At 34.9% G+C, this 16,000-nt stretch overlaps 3 protein-coding genes across 6 annotated transcripts in view; 1 reads left to right on the top strand and 2 right to left on the bottom strand.

The window, feature by feature from the left end:
• Positions 1-6,360: 6,360 nt before the first annotated feature.
• LOC106774573 (growth-regulating factor 2) lies at positions 6,361-9,413 on the top strand. 4 transcript variants are annotated; one of them, XM_014661608.2, is made up of 4 exons: positions 6,361-6,889; positions 7,123-7,305; positions 7,624-8,065; positions 8,353-9,413. In XM_014661608.2, the coding sequence occupies exons 1-4, from the start codon at positions 6,511-6,513 to the stop codon at positions 9,050-9,052; spliced, it is 1,704 nt and encodes a 567-aa protein (XP_014517094.1). In that variant the 5' UTR covers positions 6,361-6,510; the 3' UTR covers positions 9,053-9,413. The 4 variants fall into 4 exon arrangements, with proteins under 4 accessions (XP_014517094.1, XP_022642361.1, XP_014517093.1 ...); XM_014661607.2 differs by having other exon boundaries at positions 6,363-6,889; positions 7,120-7,305; XM_014661609.2 differs by having other exon boundaries at positions 6,366-6,889; positions 7,120-7,281.
• Positions 9,414-10,508: 1,095 nt separating this feature from the next.
• On the bottom strand, positions 10,509-13,609 carry LOC106774678 (putative receptor-like protein kinase At3g47110). Its single transcript, XM_014661723.2, has 2 exons — positions 11,146-13,609; positions 10,509-11,029 (listed from the first exon to the last, which is right to left on the bottom strand). The coding sequence occupies exons 1-2, from the start codon at positions 13,580-13,582 to the stop codon at positions 10,626-10,628; spliced, it is 2,841 nt and encodes a 946-aa protein (XP_014517209.2). The 5' UTR covers positions 13,583-13,609; the 3' UTR covers positions 10,509-10,625.
• A 2,256-nt stretch (positions 13,610-15,865) lies between these two features.
• The window catches only part of LOC111242620, a 2,485-nt gene continuing 2,350 nt past the window's right edge, over positions 15,866-16,000 (bottom strand). Inside the window, exon 2 of the mRNA XM_022786850.1 lies at positions 15,866-15,904. Within this exon, the coding sequence (XP_022642571.1) occupies positions 15,866-15,904 (39 nt within the window). The remainder of the gene's footprint in view (positions 15,905-16,000) is intronic.

Genomic DNA, 16,000 nt, shown 5'->3' with positions numbered 1-16,000 from the left:
TGTTAATGGTGATGTTTTTGAATGTATAACATTGTTAATATACATTTAACTAGATAAATATATAACAATGTCATTCCTTTGTCAACATACCTGTAAACATCAACACAACTAGCTAAATGTATAATATTGTCATTGCTTTGTCAGTACAAGTTTTCTGTTGTCCGATTTAAGTTATTAATAATTAAACTTTCAACAACATTGTTTTCATCTAAATTATTTAAGATCCTAAAAGGAAACACTTGAGATTCAAAAAAAATAAAAAAAAAGCTACAAAACAAAGAAGAATATACAAACAACAAAAATTTTCCACATGTTTTTTCTTTTTAAATTTCCTTTCATTTAACTTTTGAACTAGGATGATAATTGTTACATTCGCACCACTAAACAAACCATTAACCAAACTACCACCACTTAATCACCTTAAAAAACCGTATAACCCATAAACATTAAATCACAAATGTTAAATGACTTTTTATCACTCATTGAATCTGATACACATCCCATCAAATTCTGCACTTCGAACAATTAAACCTTGAATTACGTTTGGCGCATGCACTTCCAACAACCACCTTACCAACCTAAAATTCACACAAAAAAAAAGATAGAAGGAAATTCACGCCAATGAAACTCACGCTTCAAATCCACTAACAAACTCTCCCTACACACAATTATGCAAATAGTAAAAAAAAAAAACTCAATTTGGAAACAATAACCCAATCTAAATAACGATAGTCAATAAGAAACATCCATAAAAGCTCCTAAAGGAATTAGAAACCCACAAACATAACACAACATACATTCACTGATAAAGACAAATTTTGAACCGTCAGTATTCTCCTACCAGACACAAATGCACCTTTAACGTTGTAATAACTCGTAAACACACCTCCTAGACAATAACAACTTAGTGTGCCTTCAAGCCTTGATATAATCTGATTTGTGGAAAAAGAATTTTAGTGTAGATTAGGGTAAAACTATTAATCTAACCTTTTTTAAATCAATAAAACTAACTTGTGTCGAGTGAACATATATTTATAAGTGGTGTCAATGCTTATATATATATATATATATATATATATATATATATATATATTTATTGTTAAATATATTGAAAATTATATATTGGAATTAATCCCTTGTGTTAAATACACACATAGGGTTCTCTATTTATAATAGAAGAAATATGGGCTAAGCTCAAATACAAATGAATATGTAAGAATAAAATAAAATAAAATAAGAACAATATTTCCCTAATAAACATATAGGGACTATATTTCCCTAATTAACATAAACACAATATAAACTAAATATAATATCTTTAACACTCTCCCTCAAGTTGGAGCATACAGATTGTATGGACCAAGCTTGGAATAAATAAACTCAATTTGAAATATATGATTAGTCTTCAAGAGTGTGGGGCAAACGGATGTGCAATCACATGTCGATGAACAACTAATAGCAATTTATGGACAGTAGCGGACAACTGCGAAACTTCAAATAACACCATGAAACTTCAAGTGGGATGACTTTGACAAAGGAGAACAATGACAAACTCCAGGGAATGGATTGCCATCAAGTAAGGATGGGGCTTGCATCAAAATTATAGGGACTGCCATCATTGACTAATGGGGCCTGTAGTTGCTAAAAGCGACAAAACTACAGGGAATGCCATCACTGACTGATGGGGCCTGTATACAGGGACTGCCATCATTGACTGATGGGGCCTGTATACAAGGACTACCATCATGATGGGGCCTGTAGTGGCTAGAAGCGATAAAACTGCAAGGACTGCCATCATTGACTAGTGAAGTCTGAAAGCCTAAAACCTGGATGGAAACATACTCCCCCTCACGACGAACGACGAAAATGACAGCGCGCCGATGACAGACCGTGAAAGTGGAAGATCATAATGAGCTCTTATTCATCAAAGCACCTATAAAACAAATCTGACAGATTTGACAAAGGGTTGGTGAAATTGTTTCAACCCATAATTTTAGTGTTGAAATTTCTTGGTGTTAACCACTGACTTTCCTTGAAGACCTTTCAGAATAGAGAAGATAGCGGAAGCAGTAGAGGTAAGACTAGGTGTTGGTGCATCGGTGGCACAAGTGGCGGAGACGACGACCGGAGATGGTGGCCAGAGACGATGGCCAGAGACGGTGGCCAGAGACGATGGCCAGAGACAGTGGCCAGAGACGGTGGCGGGAGACGACGGCCGGAGACGGTGCCGACGGCCGGTGACGGACTACCGGTGACAGTGGTCGGCTGCGGCGGACGGCCGAAGATGGTCGCAGGAGACGGTGGCCGGAGACGACAACCGGAGAAGGTGGTCGGCGGCGGCGGACGACCGGTGACGGTGGCCGTTGGTGGCGAGCGACAACGGGCAGTGGCGGACAACAACACCGGATAGATGCGAGACAAAAACTAGAGATTGCCCATTGAAGCATAAAGGCACAAGTTGAAAAAGAAACTTTTAGGGGGGGGGCACCGGTGGCGGCGGCCACTGGCGGCAACAAAGACAAACTAGAAAAGGATCAGAAAACCTGCTTTGATACCATGTTAAATATAGTGAAAATTATATATTGGAATTAATCCCTTGTGTTAAATACACACATAGGGTTCTCTATTTATAATAGAAGAAATATGGGCTAAGCCCAAATACAAATGAATATGTAAGAATAAAATAAAATAAAATAAGAACAATGTTTCCCTAATAAACATATAGGGACAATTAACATAAACACAATATAAACTAAATATAATATCTCTAATATATATATATATATATATATATATATATATATATATTGTGTATAAAATTTTGTATTTTGGATATGTATATTTTGTCATCGCTTAAAATTTACCTAAACTAAAAAGTTAGTTAACATAATTTAATTATCTATCATGTAACCGTTTGGTCAACCACAGACCAGACGATTAGCTTTTATTGGGATGCATGAACAAACCATCATTAGGACGGGACAGTCGGGAGTCAGATTGATTGGTCGATGGTCAAGACAATTAACCTTAATATTGACCAACTTAGAGATAAAATGTGATTACCTACAATTAAGTCGTAATTAGACGGTTGTTGATCAAAAGTTTACTCTAAAGTATATAAATATAGTTTTGAGCTAAGATTGGTGATATGAATTTAGTGCATAATTAATATTTGAATGTCTATTGTTGAGTTGATTTTAATATCGAAGTTCTTTTTGTAAATACCATTTAATTGGTTTGAACAAACGATCACGAGAAGACTTAGAATTAAAGACAACTTTTGAATCTTTAAACAAATTATTTATCTATGAATTGATCACTTTTGACTTTATATTCCAAAACAAGTGAGAATATAATTACAATATAACCTTAATTAAATATTTTTATCCAGACTATCTTTTAGGCTGTGTTTAGTTGGGGTTAATTGGGGGAGAGTGATTGGGGAAGAGTGATTGAGTGGATTTGAGGGGATTTGAGGGTGTCTTTTTTATGTGTTTATTTGAGTGGATTTGAAAGTAATTGAGAGTAGATTTGGGGGTAAAGTTTGTGAGAATTAGTGTAGGATTTGATTGATGTGACAGTTTTAAAAAAATTGTTTAATTGGTATAAATTAAAGATTACCAAAATACCCCTAGGTATTAAAGTAATATAAAATGATATTTGTTAATGTTATATTTAATTGTAAAAATGTTTATTAAGAGTTTAAAAATGTGGAATAATTATTAAAAATAATTTCAATAATTTAATTAAATTATACTTTAGTTAAGAAGAAGAAGAAGAAGAAGAAGTGATGATGATGATGGTATTCAAATACAAGAAGAGAGGTAACCGGATACATACTTATTCAACGAACAAGCGTATCCAGATACAAGTGTCAACGTAACCGGATACAAGTTCGTGACAGTTTTCATGCTAGTGCGTATCCGGATACAGCTTCATGCGTAACCGGATACAACTTCTTCTTTTCTTCGTCACCCAACCAACACCCATCTTCCACACTTTCACCGACCGACCACCTCCTTTCTTCCTCTTCCATCTTCCACACAGTGCTCGTTCAAGTGCTGAGGGTAATTGCAAATTATTTAATATGATGAGGGTATTTTAGACAAAGCGCAAATGATTCCTCCAAATCTTCGCACTTCAGAGGGTGATTGAACAGTACCACAATCTCGCAAACACCTTCAAATCGTCGCCCTCAATTCTGCCAAAGTGAACACGATTTTTTTTCTTTTACTCGCTTGTCAACCACCGTAAACAGTAAAGTATCTCCAAGTGAACACAGACTTAGTGAAATGTGATATAACAATAATTAAATATTTTTATTCCGATTATTGAAAATTGATATTAATTAAGGATGGAAAACATTAAAAAAAAACTCTAAGTAATCAGATGAAAGTTTAGATATTGTATAATTAAATGACGTCAATTTGCAACTTTTTACATTTAAAATGTTTGAAATCAATACAAATGACTTCTTTTTTCATACATGGCTGACAAGAGGAAATACACTAAATTTATTCTCTCTATCACATTATAAAGAAAGATCATCAACACGTTTTTAAAAACTATCAGTTAAAAAATAATTAAGTGGAATGAATCAGATGATGAGTCTTACTTAATATTAAATTTTAAAAATATTATAAATTATTAATACTTTTAAATTACTTACTAATATTTCTTTTAAAATAATGTTAATTAGTTAAAAAAAGTTTTATATTAATTTTTTTATAAAGAGACACGGAAAGTATAACTAAATATATTAATTTTATAATATAGGATATGTTGTTTTGCTTAATCCATTAGATTTCAAGACCAATTCTATTCGTTTTCTTACTTTTAAAATTTAATTTCATTTTAAAGAGAATAATCATTTGAATCAATCAAGCCAATGTGATTCGTTTAAGGTAGTCACACCATAGCTACTTCACATGCATATAAGCAAAACGAATTCTTATGAAACTAGTTCTTATGTAAGTAAAAAATTTGAAAGAATTTTTAAATTTGAAGATCTCAAGATACTAAAGTCGCTGATTTTAAATTTTAAACTTATGCATTAAAATTTGTCAAGATTAAAAGAAAAAAATCTCATTTTTTGAAGATTAAAGACATTTGAATATAAAATTTATTATTATTATGGATTTTAAATTGTCTAAAGTTAGTCAGGAAGAAAAGTGATGTGAAGATTGGTTAGAAGGGGGGGCGGAGATGAGGGGAGGGTGATGTGTGGGGTAACCTGTTCGATAAAATGCCACTGACAACATTAAAGATTTTGTTTAAAAAACCTGACTCTGGAGGATAATTTATTAGGCCCTGCTTCACTTTTTTATCAAGTATGGCCAAACAAGCCCCTCAAGAAGCCGAACTATTTTAACAAAATTTGGTGCCCCAAATTAGGACAAGTACTTTTCATTTTAAACATGAAGAAAAACAGGGCACTTGCCCTTCCTTCACTTTATCTCATACCTACCTGAATGGGGTCACCATAGTATTCAATTATGACTAGTATTATTAATATTATATTTTAATAAAAAAAAACTTAATATTTTACCACACAGCCTCTTCCTTTTTTTTTCATTTTTCTTTTTATTGTATATTTTTTATGCAAGATCTTGAAGCTGATATAGTTCTCTTTCATTTGATGAATACCCATGTGGCTGTCCCATGTCACCATGCTGTAGCAAGTGCTTAAAGAACAAAACAATTAATTCAGAAGTCAAACATTAGACATAGACTTTACCTAGCAATTCGAAAATGTTTATTAGGAATGACACTTGTGGCAAGAATATCTGTGTAATTTTTTGAATGAAAACGTTGATTATGGAATTCTTGTTTTTACACGTATTTGGGAATTGGAATGTAGTAGAACCGTGACTTTAGAATTTAGCCGTGTCTTCCTTACTCTGGTGTAAGAGGTGTTAACGGAACGTGGCTAAGAATAAAAGGAGAAGTAATAGTATTTGACATTGGTGTGTTAATATTGAGAGGAGAGAGTGGGCAAAGTGTAGCGTGTTTAGTAGGTGTAGGCTGTGTTTGTTATGTCGTTGTGTGGGATAAGAGTATCTCCAGCGGGGTCTAGCGATACATGCAGAAAGGGATAGATACCACAATAATGATGATAGATAAAAACTTAAAAATTGGACACCTTTTTACTAATTTGTCTGCTAGCGTGTGGTGCGAATGTTGGAAGCATGGAAGCAAAGCAAAGGCCGAGAATGGCGGCAACCCATAACTCAATCATAAATCCCACATCAACCTCACTCTTTCTCCATTACAACACCTGGCACTCCAGGGATAACATTTTTTATTTTTTATTTTTTATTTTCTTCACTGTACCGCTTACTGTTTACATACATAGATAGACACAACCCATCCCAATGCCATAAACAGCACTTTCCTCTCTTACCTGAAAAGTTGCTTTTCTTATTCTTTTTTTTTTTTCCTTCATGGCTTTGAGCAAAACTGGTTGGTTGGTTTTAATTTGTTTGACTTAACTTAATTATCGTATGAGTAATGGGTGAGTTTGGCGTTCCCCACACGAGAAAAAGAAGTAGCAGCAACAACAGTGGTGGTAGTGTTGTTGGGTTGGATGTGAGAGTGCAGAGCCCTGAAGCATTATTCCATAATAAGATGACGATGATGGCGCATCATAATCATCACCACCGTCCATTGTCATCACCCTTTGATAATGATTCCTGTGCTGGTGATGGCGATGGTCCCACGGCTTACATGTCTTTTACTAATCATATAAACCTTGTTAGTGGAGCTTCTGTTCTCGCTCCTGTTATTGATGGTGGCTGTGGTGCTCCTGCACCTGTAAGGACTTTGCAGCCTTTTGACATTTCTCCTTATACTTCTCCCACCACCACCTCGTCTACCTTCAAACCCTCAGGTTTGTGTTTTAATTACTCTGTCCCTCCTCATTGCTGTGTGTGCTAAGCTTAGGTTTCATTGCATCTTTCTCACTAATACATCCCAAAGATTGCGTCTTTTTACTAGAATAAAAAGAAAGTAAAGGTGGGTCAAAAGAGAGAGAGAGAGAGTGTGTGTAGGTGCTTTGGGGTTTCTGTCCTGTCTAAGACTCTGAACATACTTGTGTTGTGTCTTGGTTGTGTGTTACAGCAGGTGGGATGGCGGCTTCGTTGGGGTTTCCTTTCACAAGTGCACAATGGAGGGAGCTTGAAAGACAAGCCATGATATACAAGTACATGATGGCTTCTGTTCCTGTTCCACACGATCTTCTCATCCCTACTTCACTCACACCCTCTTCACGCTCTGCCTGCAGTATGAATGACCCTTTGCTTTCTCGTGCGTCTTGATTTCTAATTTTCAGTCTCATTCTCATAGTTCACGCACAGACACTAGACAACAGCATGTTCCCGTGCCTTTTCTGCCTTTTCACTCCATTCCCATCTAAAGTTTGTGTCTTTGTTGTGTCTCTCTTTGCCTGCCCTCTCACGACCACTCTTTACTCTTTGTATTTGTCTCAAAGACTTCACCTTTTATTTTTATTTTTTTTTTGTTCAAATCATTGTGGCCCTTTTCATGACATGGGGGCGCTTGCTTTCACTGTTTCTTGAACTTTGCATTCCCTTTTGTTTTTTAATTTTATTTTTATTTTCACAGTGGATGGTGGTTTCAATCTGAGGTTGGCTAGTGGCACTGACCCGGAGCCAGGTAGGTGTAGAAGAACAGATGGTAAAAAATGGAGATGTTCAAGAGATGTGGCTCCAAACCACAAGTACTGTGAGCGCCATATGCACAGAGGGCGTCCCCGTTCAAGAAAGCCTGTGGAAGTTAACACCAAGACCGCCACTCCCACTAGCATCAATAACAATACTCACCAAATCAAGAGGCCTCGCCATGAGTGCAATCCTTTTCCTTCTATACCTGATGTAACCGTGGCCATTTCTAACCCCACATCTAGAAAACATGGACCTTCACCCCATTTTCTTCCCTCTTCCACCACACTGCCTTACCTTGAATCTCCCCTTTCTCTTGCTAACTTTGGTTACAAAGCTGCAAATTTGGACTCCATGGCTTCTGTTTCTGCAAATAAGGAGCCCAGGTGAGTTCCAAGTTTGATTTTTCCCGTGTCTTTATTTCTCGATTTGTGTTCCGATTTTAATTCTGCTTCTGCTTCCCCGGACAGATCTTTTGTTTCTTTAGTCAAAAAACAAACAACAATGCAACATTACTTAAATTTTTTCCAGGCCTTGTACATTTTGTTTTACCTTGATTCTTATTAAACTGAAGTATGGTTGTCTATTTTACTATAGAGTAGCCGAGGAATGCTTTTCTATTGTTATATTGTTTGTGTGTTCTGTTACTGATCTGGTGAATTGAATGTGATAGGGGTTTGGACTGGATGCTGAACGGAGATCCTATTTCCCTGGGTGCTTCCGACTCAGAATGGCAGTCTCTGATGCATCACAAAGTTGGACTGAGCAGTGAGAGTTCTTGTAACAATCCCCAGCCTCAGTACTTGAATTCATTTACACTATACAACACTGGACTGGATCAACAGAACAGACGCCACCCTATGTTCCTGAATCCTCTGGTTGTTCCTATGGAAAACCTCCAAGCAGAGAAGCCAAGAGGTTTCATTGATGCTTGGTCCAACGCAGAAACTGGTGAAAACAATGGCACCAGCAACAGCAAGAACTCTACTGCATCAATCGGTAAATTGAGCCTTTCTTCTCTTGATCTATCAATGGGGGGTGGTGGTGTGAACGAAGATGTAGGTAATGTTAACATAGGGCTGGGCCTAATGGATACGAAAATCTCTCTGTCGAACTGGGTGAACCCTGCACCTTGGGTGGGTTCAACGCTTGGGGGTCCTCTAGCTGAAGTTCTAAGGTCAAGCACAGTGACTGCGACAACGAACGAAAGAAGCTCAAACACAGATGTTGAAAGTAACAGTCCATCTGGGGTGTTGCAGAAAACGCTTGTTTCATTGTCTGATAGCAGTAGCAATAGCAGCCCAAGGGTTGCTGCATCATCAAGGGCGAATTCTGAGATGGCCCTGCTGAGGTTTCAACCAAATGTAAATTAATTTAATTAGTGTTGGGGTAATATTATTATTATTATGTAATGTAATTTGGATATTTGGGTAAGTGTGGTGTCGATTCGGATAGGTATAGGCCCTGTGTCCTATTGTGGAGGACGGTTTGTTATATACTGAAAAACCTGTGGTGAACAACCTGTGTTTCTGTTTATGTGGTTGCAGCTTTAAATTCTTGGTTCATGGAAACGTCATGATGTTACTTATCTCTACCACCCAGTGTATGAATCAATGCCATGCGGTTGTTTCTTGTGGGGTCCTTACCTCCTGACCCAACTTGTCGGAAAACACATAAATCCAACTTTGACTATGTCAACCTCCTAAAATATCAACCACCGCCATTTTTTCTTCTTATCCATCTCACTCCTTTCAAAATCTTATATTCACCTTTTCTATACACTTCATGATTTCTGGACATATACCTATTGCAAAAGTTACTGTGAAAGAGTAGATACAATCTTCACATAAAATGGTTAAAGCAATATCAACACTGATTTCATTCATCTACAAATATATTATATGATTGCATATAAGTCTCTAAATTAGTTTAATATATTCAATTAACTCAAAGATTATTTAAATCTTTTACAGAAAGAAAAATAAGTAGGGGACTTACAAGTTATATTTTACTATATGCTCAATTTTAATATCATAAGTTTATTTAATATTACTACGTCTTTTTAATTTTGTTATTACATAAAAATATAAAAAGATAAAATCATTATTTGTGTTTATGGTTTTTCTTTTTATCTTTTATACCTTTTAGAAAAATATGTTCTTCTTTCTTGTGTTTATGAGGCTTGTAATTAATAAAATAATGTTTGATCATAATTTCAAATTTAAATTAGATGATACTATGAATAGTTAAAATTTGGAACAAATTAACCAAAATAATTTTTTTAAGCGAAGGATTTTCGAAATATATATGGTTTTTTAAAAATTAGCTTTAAAAAATATTTGACCATGGGTGCATCTTATCCATAAGATTTTGTGAATATGTTGACCTATAACTATTTTTTGTTATGTGAACTTTAGTACTAATCTATGCATGTTAGAGATAGATTTATTGGTTTATCATAATCTATGGATTTTTGTGGAAATTCCTGTCTTATGAGTTTTTTTTTTTTATGTAGACCTTTTTATTTTGACCCAAATTGACAAGTCTAAATATGTAAGCTTTACTAATCATAGACTTGAAAATATCACTTAAATTAAATGTGTTATAATTAGGTTTTAATTTAAATTTCACATGTGTTTACCAATGCATTTTTTATGGAGTAGTATGACCAATATATTCATCTCATTAATCTAATTTATGTCACATTGTATTTAAAATATGAGACTCAAATTAAAACCAAATAATATAAATTTTTAAACAGATAGAACACTGTAGCTTTTATTTAATCGTATAGCAAACACGTTTAACATATATTATTCGTAAGAGAGGGGTATAATTTTGAAAATAAAAAACAGTACAATTTATTAAATACTTATTTATCTAACTGTGATAAATGTTGCTTTTTGGGCCACATTAGTGACTAGCTCTATGGGCTTGAGGCCCACTTCAAAAAGACAGCATAGAGTTCTTTGTAGCTTGCAATTTTGATAAGGCCTTTCTCATGTTCCATCGTTCTTTGGGTTGATCAACTGTGCAACTCAGACCAACTCTTATCACATCAGCGATGCACTCCTCAGCTTTATGCAACCAACGTGTGTTGCTGTCAAAACCACTGCTATGATCATCACTGTTTGAGCTTTGTGTTGAATATTCATAATCTTCAATGAGTCTTCGATCAGCAGCAACCTTCACAACTTCATTCTCATCCATGCTTGAGACAAATTTGTTGAGGCTTAACCCTTCTTTGAACATTTCATCAGTTGGTCTTTTGCCTGTGAACATCTCTAGCAGTAGGATCCCAAAACTGTACACATCACCCTCAGTTGAAGCCTTACTTCCAAAACCATATTCTGAAACATATCACCCTAGTATTGTTAGAGCCTATGTATCAGTTATGCTCAAATAGCATGTAAAAGGAAATTATAAAGCAAAAGAAAAAAGAAACTCGATTATTGTTAATGTGTACCTGGGGCAATGTAGCCAATTGATCCTTTCAGTCCTAGAGTGCTACTCTGCTTCTCTGATGGGTTTTGATACAAAAACCTTGCCAATCCAAAATCTACAACATGTGCAGTCATATTTTCATCTAGAAGGACATTGGCAGGTTTCAGATCACAATGCGCTATAGGTGGATCGCAGTCATGGTGCAAGTACTCCAGAGCAGAAGCAACATCGATTGCAATGTTCAATCTTTGCATCAAGGTTAGAAGGGAGCCTGACTCTTCATCTCCTTGGTGTATTTTGAAGTCCAAGTTGCCATTGGGCTTGAATTGCATGACTAGGGCCTTAAATTCCTCTCCTTTATAATCAAGGCTGGAGCAAGAAGTGATAACCTTTACTAGGTTCCGATGCCTGACATTTTTCAAAGCTTCACATTCGGCGTTGAAACTCTTACACGCTTTGCTTTCTTGCAGATCCAAGACTTTGACAGCAAGGGTGACGGTTTCACCAGTGCTGAAGCTGAACACACCCTTGTACACGGAGCCAAAACCTCCTTTTCCAATTAAGTTTTCAGCTGCAAAATTGTTTGTAGCTATCCGAATATCACCATAAGTTATATTTTGAGACAACCCCCTGAAAGGGTCAGATGACACAAGGGTTTTCCTCTCCTTTCTTTTCTTCTTCATTGTCCAAAACAGAAAGAGCAGTGAAATGAACAAAGCAGCAGCACCAACTATTGCAAGTATGGTAGGGAGTAAGATTCTTCTTTTCTTTTTGCCAACAACACACGGGAGCACTCCCAAATTTTGTACAATTTCCTTGCTAAGGCTACAGAGTTGATTGTTACCTCGAAGATCAAACTTGGTAAGGTTCGTAAAAACACCTTTTGTAGGAATCTTCCCTTCCAAATGGTTGAAAGACAAATTTAAATTCTGTATATACTCGAGCTTTCCTAAACTTTCAGGAATATCACCAGTGAGACTGTTTAATGATAAATCCAAAGTCTCAAGGGATGCTAAATTCCCAATTTTTGTTGGGATCGAACCATTGAATCTGTTTCTTTCCATCGTTAGCCACTTCAAGTTCAAACACTCCTCTATTTCCACAGGAATGTTCCCTGACAACTGGTTGTCAGAAATGTCCACGTCCTCAAGCTGTTTCATGGTGCCCACCATAGGAGGTAGCGGACCCTGCAGAGAGTTTCCTGCTAAATACAACATAATTAAGCTAGAAAGTTGAAAAATCTCATCTGGTACGGTCCCACCAAGTCTATTCTTTGACACGTCAAGATAATTTAATTTCTTGCATTGTCCAATACTTGGGTGAATTCTACCCGAGAGTTGGTTATTTCCCATTGCAAGGTTAAAGAGACTTGTGAGATTGCCAAAAATGTCTGGAATGTCCCCAGACAATCTGTTGTGGTGTATAACAAGTTGCTGTAGATTATTGAGTGCTCCTATTTCTGATGGTAATTCTCCAGTGAAATAATTGTTTTCAAAAGACAAGGATATGAGATTTTGGAATTTCTTCATTCCTTGAGGAATAGTACCGGTAAGATTATTATTAGCTACACAGAAATGTTGGAGATTTGACGACAGATTAGCAAAAGATTTTGGAAGCTCCCCAGCCAAAAGGTTATCATTGATCATGAGAATTTGTAGCTGGGTGGAGTCTCTAAGGGAATTAAAGAACTGAAAATTTAACGAGGTTGTGGAAGAGATAGAATTATTACCAAGAATGAGATGGGTAAGGTTTTTTAAGTTGCAGAATAGAGGTATGGGTCCAGTAAATTCATTGTTGGCAAGGTCAATCTCTTGAAGATGTGAGGCATTGGATATGGAATTGGGAATTACCCCTTCAAACATATTAGTTGCCAGGTATAGAATCATTAAATTTGGAAGAAAATTGCCAAAATTATTTGGTAACTTTCCTGTTAGCTTGTTTTCTGTGACGGATAAAAAGACTAAGGAAGAGATGTTGAAGATAGAAGAGGGAAAGTTGCCAGAGAAATTGTTTACTGAGATTTGAAGAAAGGAAAGATGGCGGAGATTACCAAGTTGAGTTGGAATCTCCCCCTCCAAACGGTTCCTTGCCAAGGAAAGATTCTGAAGAGAAGAGAGATTGGCAAATGATGCAGGAATTCGGCCGTGAAAAGTATTGTTGGAAAGGTCGAGTGAGTGTAGGAAAGTGAGGTTGGAAAGGTGAGGGGGCAGTATGCCAGAGAGGGAAAGTCCTGTTAGATTGAGAGATTGGACCCTGTTTTCAAGTTTGGAGCATGTGACACCGTACCAGGTGCAGTGATTGGAGTGTATAGACCAGCCAGAGAGAGCATTTTTAGGGTCAGTGACTTGAGATTTGAAAGAAAGAAGGGCTTCTCTGTCTGTGTTACTGTTGCATGAGATGGCATGAAAATGATAAAATAGGAAACAAGAGAGCAAGAGAAGTGGAACGTAGCTCATCATGAAAGTTGGTTTACATGTTCATTTGCATGCAAGGCTATTTATAAACCAAATTCTGGTTCGGATCTTTAATGCAAGTCATTTTGACTTTTGGCTATAGTTTTTGGAGTGGCAAAACAATGAGTGGAACATACATAGATGAAATAAATTTTAAATGATAAATTTTATAATAAACTACAATATACTATTTATATAACTTTTATGAAATACATAGATGAAATAAATATATATTTACTTCATAAAACTGAACATAATTTCTAAAAATAATTTAAAAACTGAAAACATATTTATCTCTTTACTTATTTATTTCAGTCTATTAATACTCTGGTAATATTCCAAATAATACGTTGCTCTCAGCCATCCTTTGACTTGTTTTATTGATGAGTTGTGAAATTTGCAGTTCCTTGAAACTTTTTAGTCCAAAGTGTGTCTTTCTTTTTCCAGCCGCCGTTGAGAGAAATAATCGTACTGCCACACTGCCCGCAATCTTCGGTTTAGGAAAGGATGGATTAAACATAAGATTTTTTTTCCACCAGAATTTATAATGTCTTCAACTATGGATCTTCAAAATGTCTTCAACTATTGTTTTTGGATTCATGAAATCAAATCTTCATAAATGCTTCATGATAACAATATGTACCAATAAAACATTCATTTGACATTTCCAAAAATCCATTAAAACTTCAAATAAATAACCAAATATCAAAGTGAATATTTTATATATAATTGTGTAAACATGATGGAGATGTAAATTTATAGAGGGAAGCATATTTGATAGGATAAATATCTCTGACTCTAATATATTGTGATGCCCCTTATGAAATTAATAACACCATTGTTTCTGTTGCTGATTAAAAAAGCTTAAAACTTTAAAACTTTAAGGAAATGAGTTTGTTTTATTCTTCCTTATATATTGTTCAACTTTGTTATTTACTCAATGTGAACTTGAGTTTACATCATTATATGAATTTTATTGTTCAAACATCAAAATGGCTGTTGGATAATATCACTTTATCATAAATATATAGTGAATAGCAAAATAATTTTCATTTCTTCATCAAAACCACATTACTCTTACCTTTTATGAATATCAAAATTATATTATAACAGTCCATACTGATCCATTCTAATAAAGTCTTATCCTATTAAATATACACTCTTAAAATTATAAAATTAATCCTTGCATGAATAACATATATTAACCTTCTTTACCTTAATTCACCTTAATTCGTATGATTAAAAAAAACTTATAAACTAAAAAGAATTAAGAAAATCTTAACTTACTCTTACAAAATCTATTTAAAAAGTCACTAAATATATTTCACACTAAGGGACACACAAAGTTAAATATTGACTATTGTACTCAATTCAGGATTGTAACGATGAGGATTGATTAAGTGAATTTGTAGTACAATTATATGTCTTGATAAATAAAATGTTACAATAAAACATCTTTTTAAAACAACAAATTTTATATACCATATAACAAATGAAAGGTTACAATACAATGTCAAGTTACCATACACTGTTCTTTCATCATAAAGATTCAACACATTACAAATAACATAGTTTATGTAAACCTTGATACACTTGACAAGGATATAGCTCATACACACACTAGTTATAATTAATCTTTACCAGAAACATTGCAAAAAACATGATTGTTAATGCTTAAGATGCAACAAACAAAAGTAACTTAGTTTTTCCAACCTTTTTCATTTCTTAAAATTTCCTCTTCAACTTATCATTCTTCTTTTGAAAGTCCAGTATAAATTTTTCCTTTCAAAATTCTATGTCTCACAGATAAAATCAAACATGTCTTAAAACGAGATAATGAGGTTATATTTCGTTTGTCACGTAAAAAAAAAACTAACTCCATTAGCCATTAAAGATTGATTAGATGAATTTGGAAAAGATAAAAACTTAACTAAATCAAACTTTGAAAAAAGAAACTAAAACTAAAATCATTTAATAGTTCAATAACAAAAACATAATTAACCAAACCATAAAATATATTAATCCACTTAGGTTTTAGTTCATATTTTAAAGTTTAATCTAGTTAGATCCGTATCTTTTCCAAATTAATGGTATTAGTCCTTCATGACCAACAATGTTAATATATTTTTTTTACACGACAAATAAAGTATCATGTCACCACCTCATTTGTTTTATTGTGATTTGTGGGTTTTTGTACGGTAATGGGTAAATTTGACCCAATAATTACGGAAATAGGCAAATTTGGAAAAAATTACATATATGGGGAAGTCGTGCTACCCCCTGACGACTTCAAAAACAGAAGTCGTGCCACCATTGCACGACTTCACACTGTTCATATGAACAGTGATGAAGTCGTGCTACATAAAAACGACTTCAAGCTGTTGTAATCGATTACGCAGTGCTGTAACCGATTACCAAAAGCTA

Source organism: Vigna radiata, chromosome 10, assembly GCF_000741045.1.
Source record: "Vigna radiata var. radiata cultivar VC1973A chromosome 10, Vradiata_ver6, whole genome shotgun sequence".
Lineage (NCBI taxonomy): Eukaryota > Viridiplantae > Streptophyta > Magnoliopsida > Fabales > Fabaceae > Vigna > Vigna radiata.
Note: the sequence above shows the minus strand (reverse complement) of the source record. Positions and strands in the feature narration are given on the sequence as shown.

Bases quoted from the DNA above. Each gene is read 5' to 3' on its own strand.
- LOC106774573 (XM_014661607.2), top strand. From the start codon at position 6,511: ATGGGTGAGTTTGGCGTTCCCCACACGAGAAAAAGAAGTAGCAGCAAC. The intron at 6,890-7,119 runs GTTTGTGTTTTA...TGTGTGTTACAG, and splicing joins GTCTACCTTCAAACCCTCAG to CAGGTGGGATGGCGGCTTCG. The intron at 7,306-7,623 runs GTGCGTCTTGAT...TTATTTTCACAG, and splicing joins GAATGACCCTTTGCTTTCTC to TGGATGGTGGTTTCAATCTG.
- LOC106774678 (XM_014661723.2), bottom strand. From the start codon at position 13,582: ATGATGAGCTACGTTCCACTTCTCTTGCTCTCTTGTTTCCTATTTTAT. The intron at 11,030-11,145 runs GTACACATTAAC...GATATGTTTCAG, and splicing joins AATTGGCTACATTGCCCCAG to AATATGGTTTTGGAAGTAAG.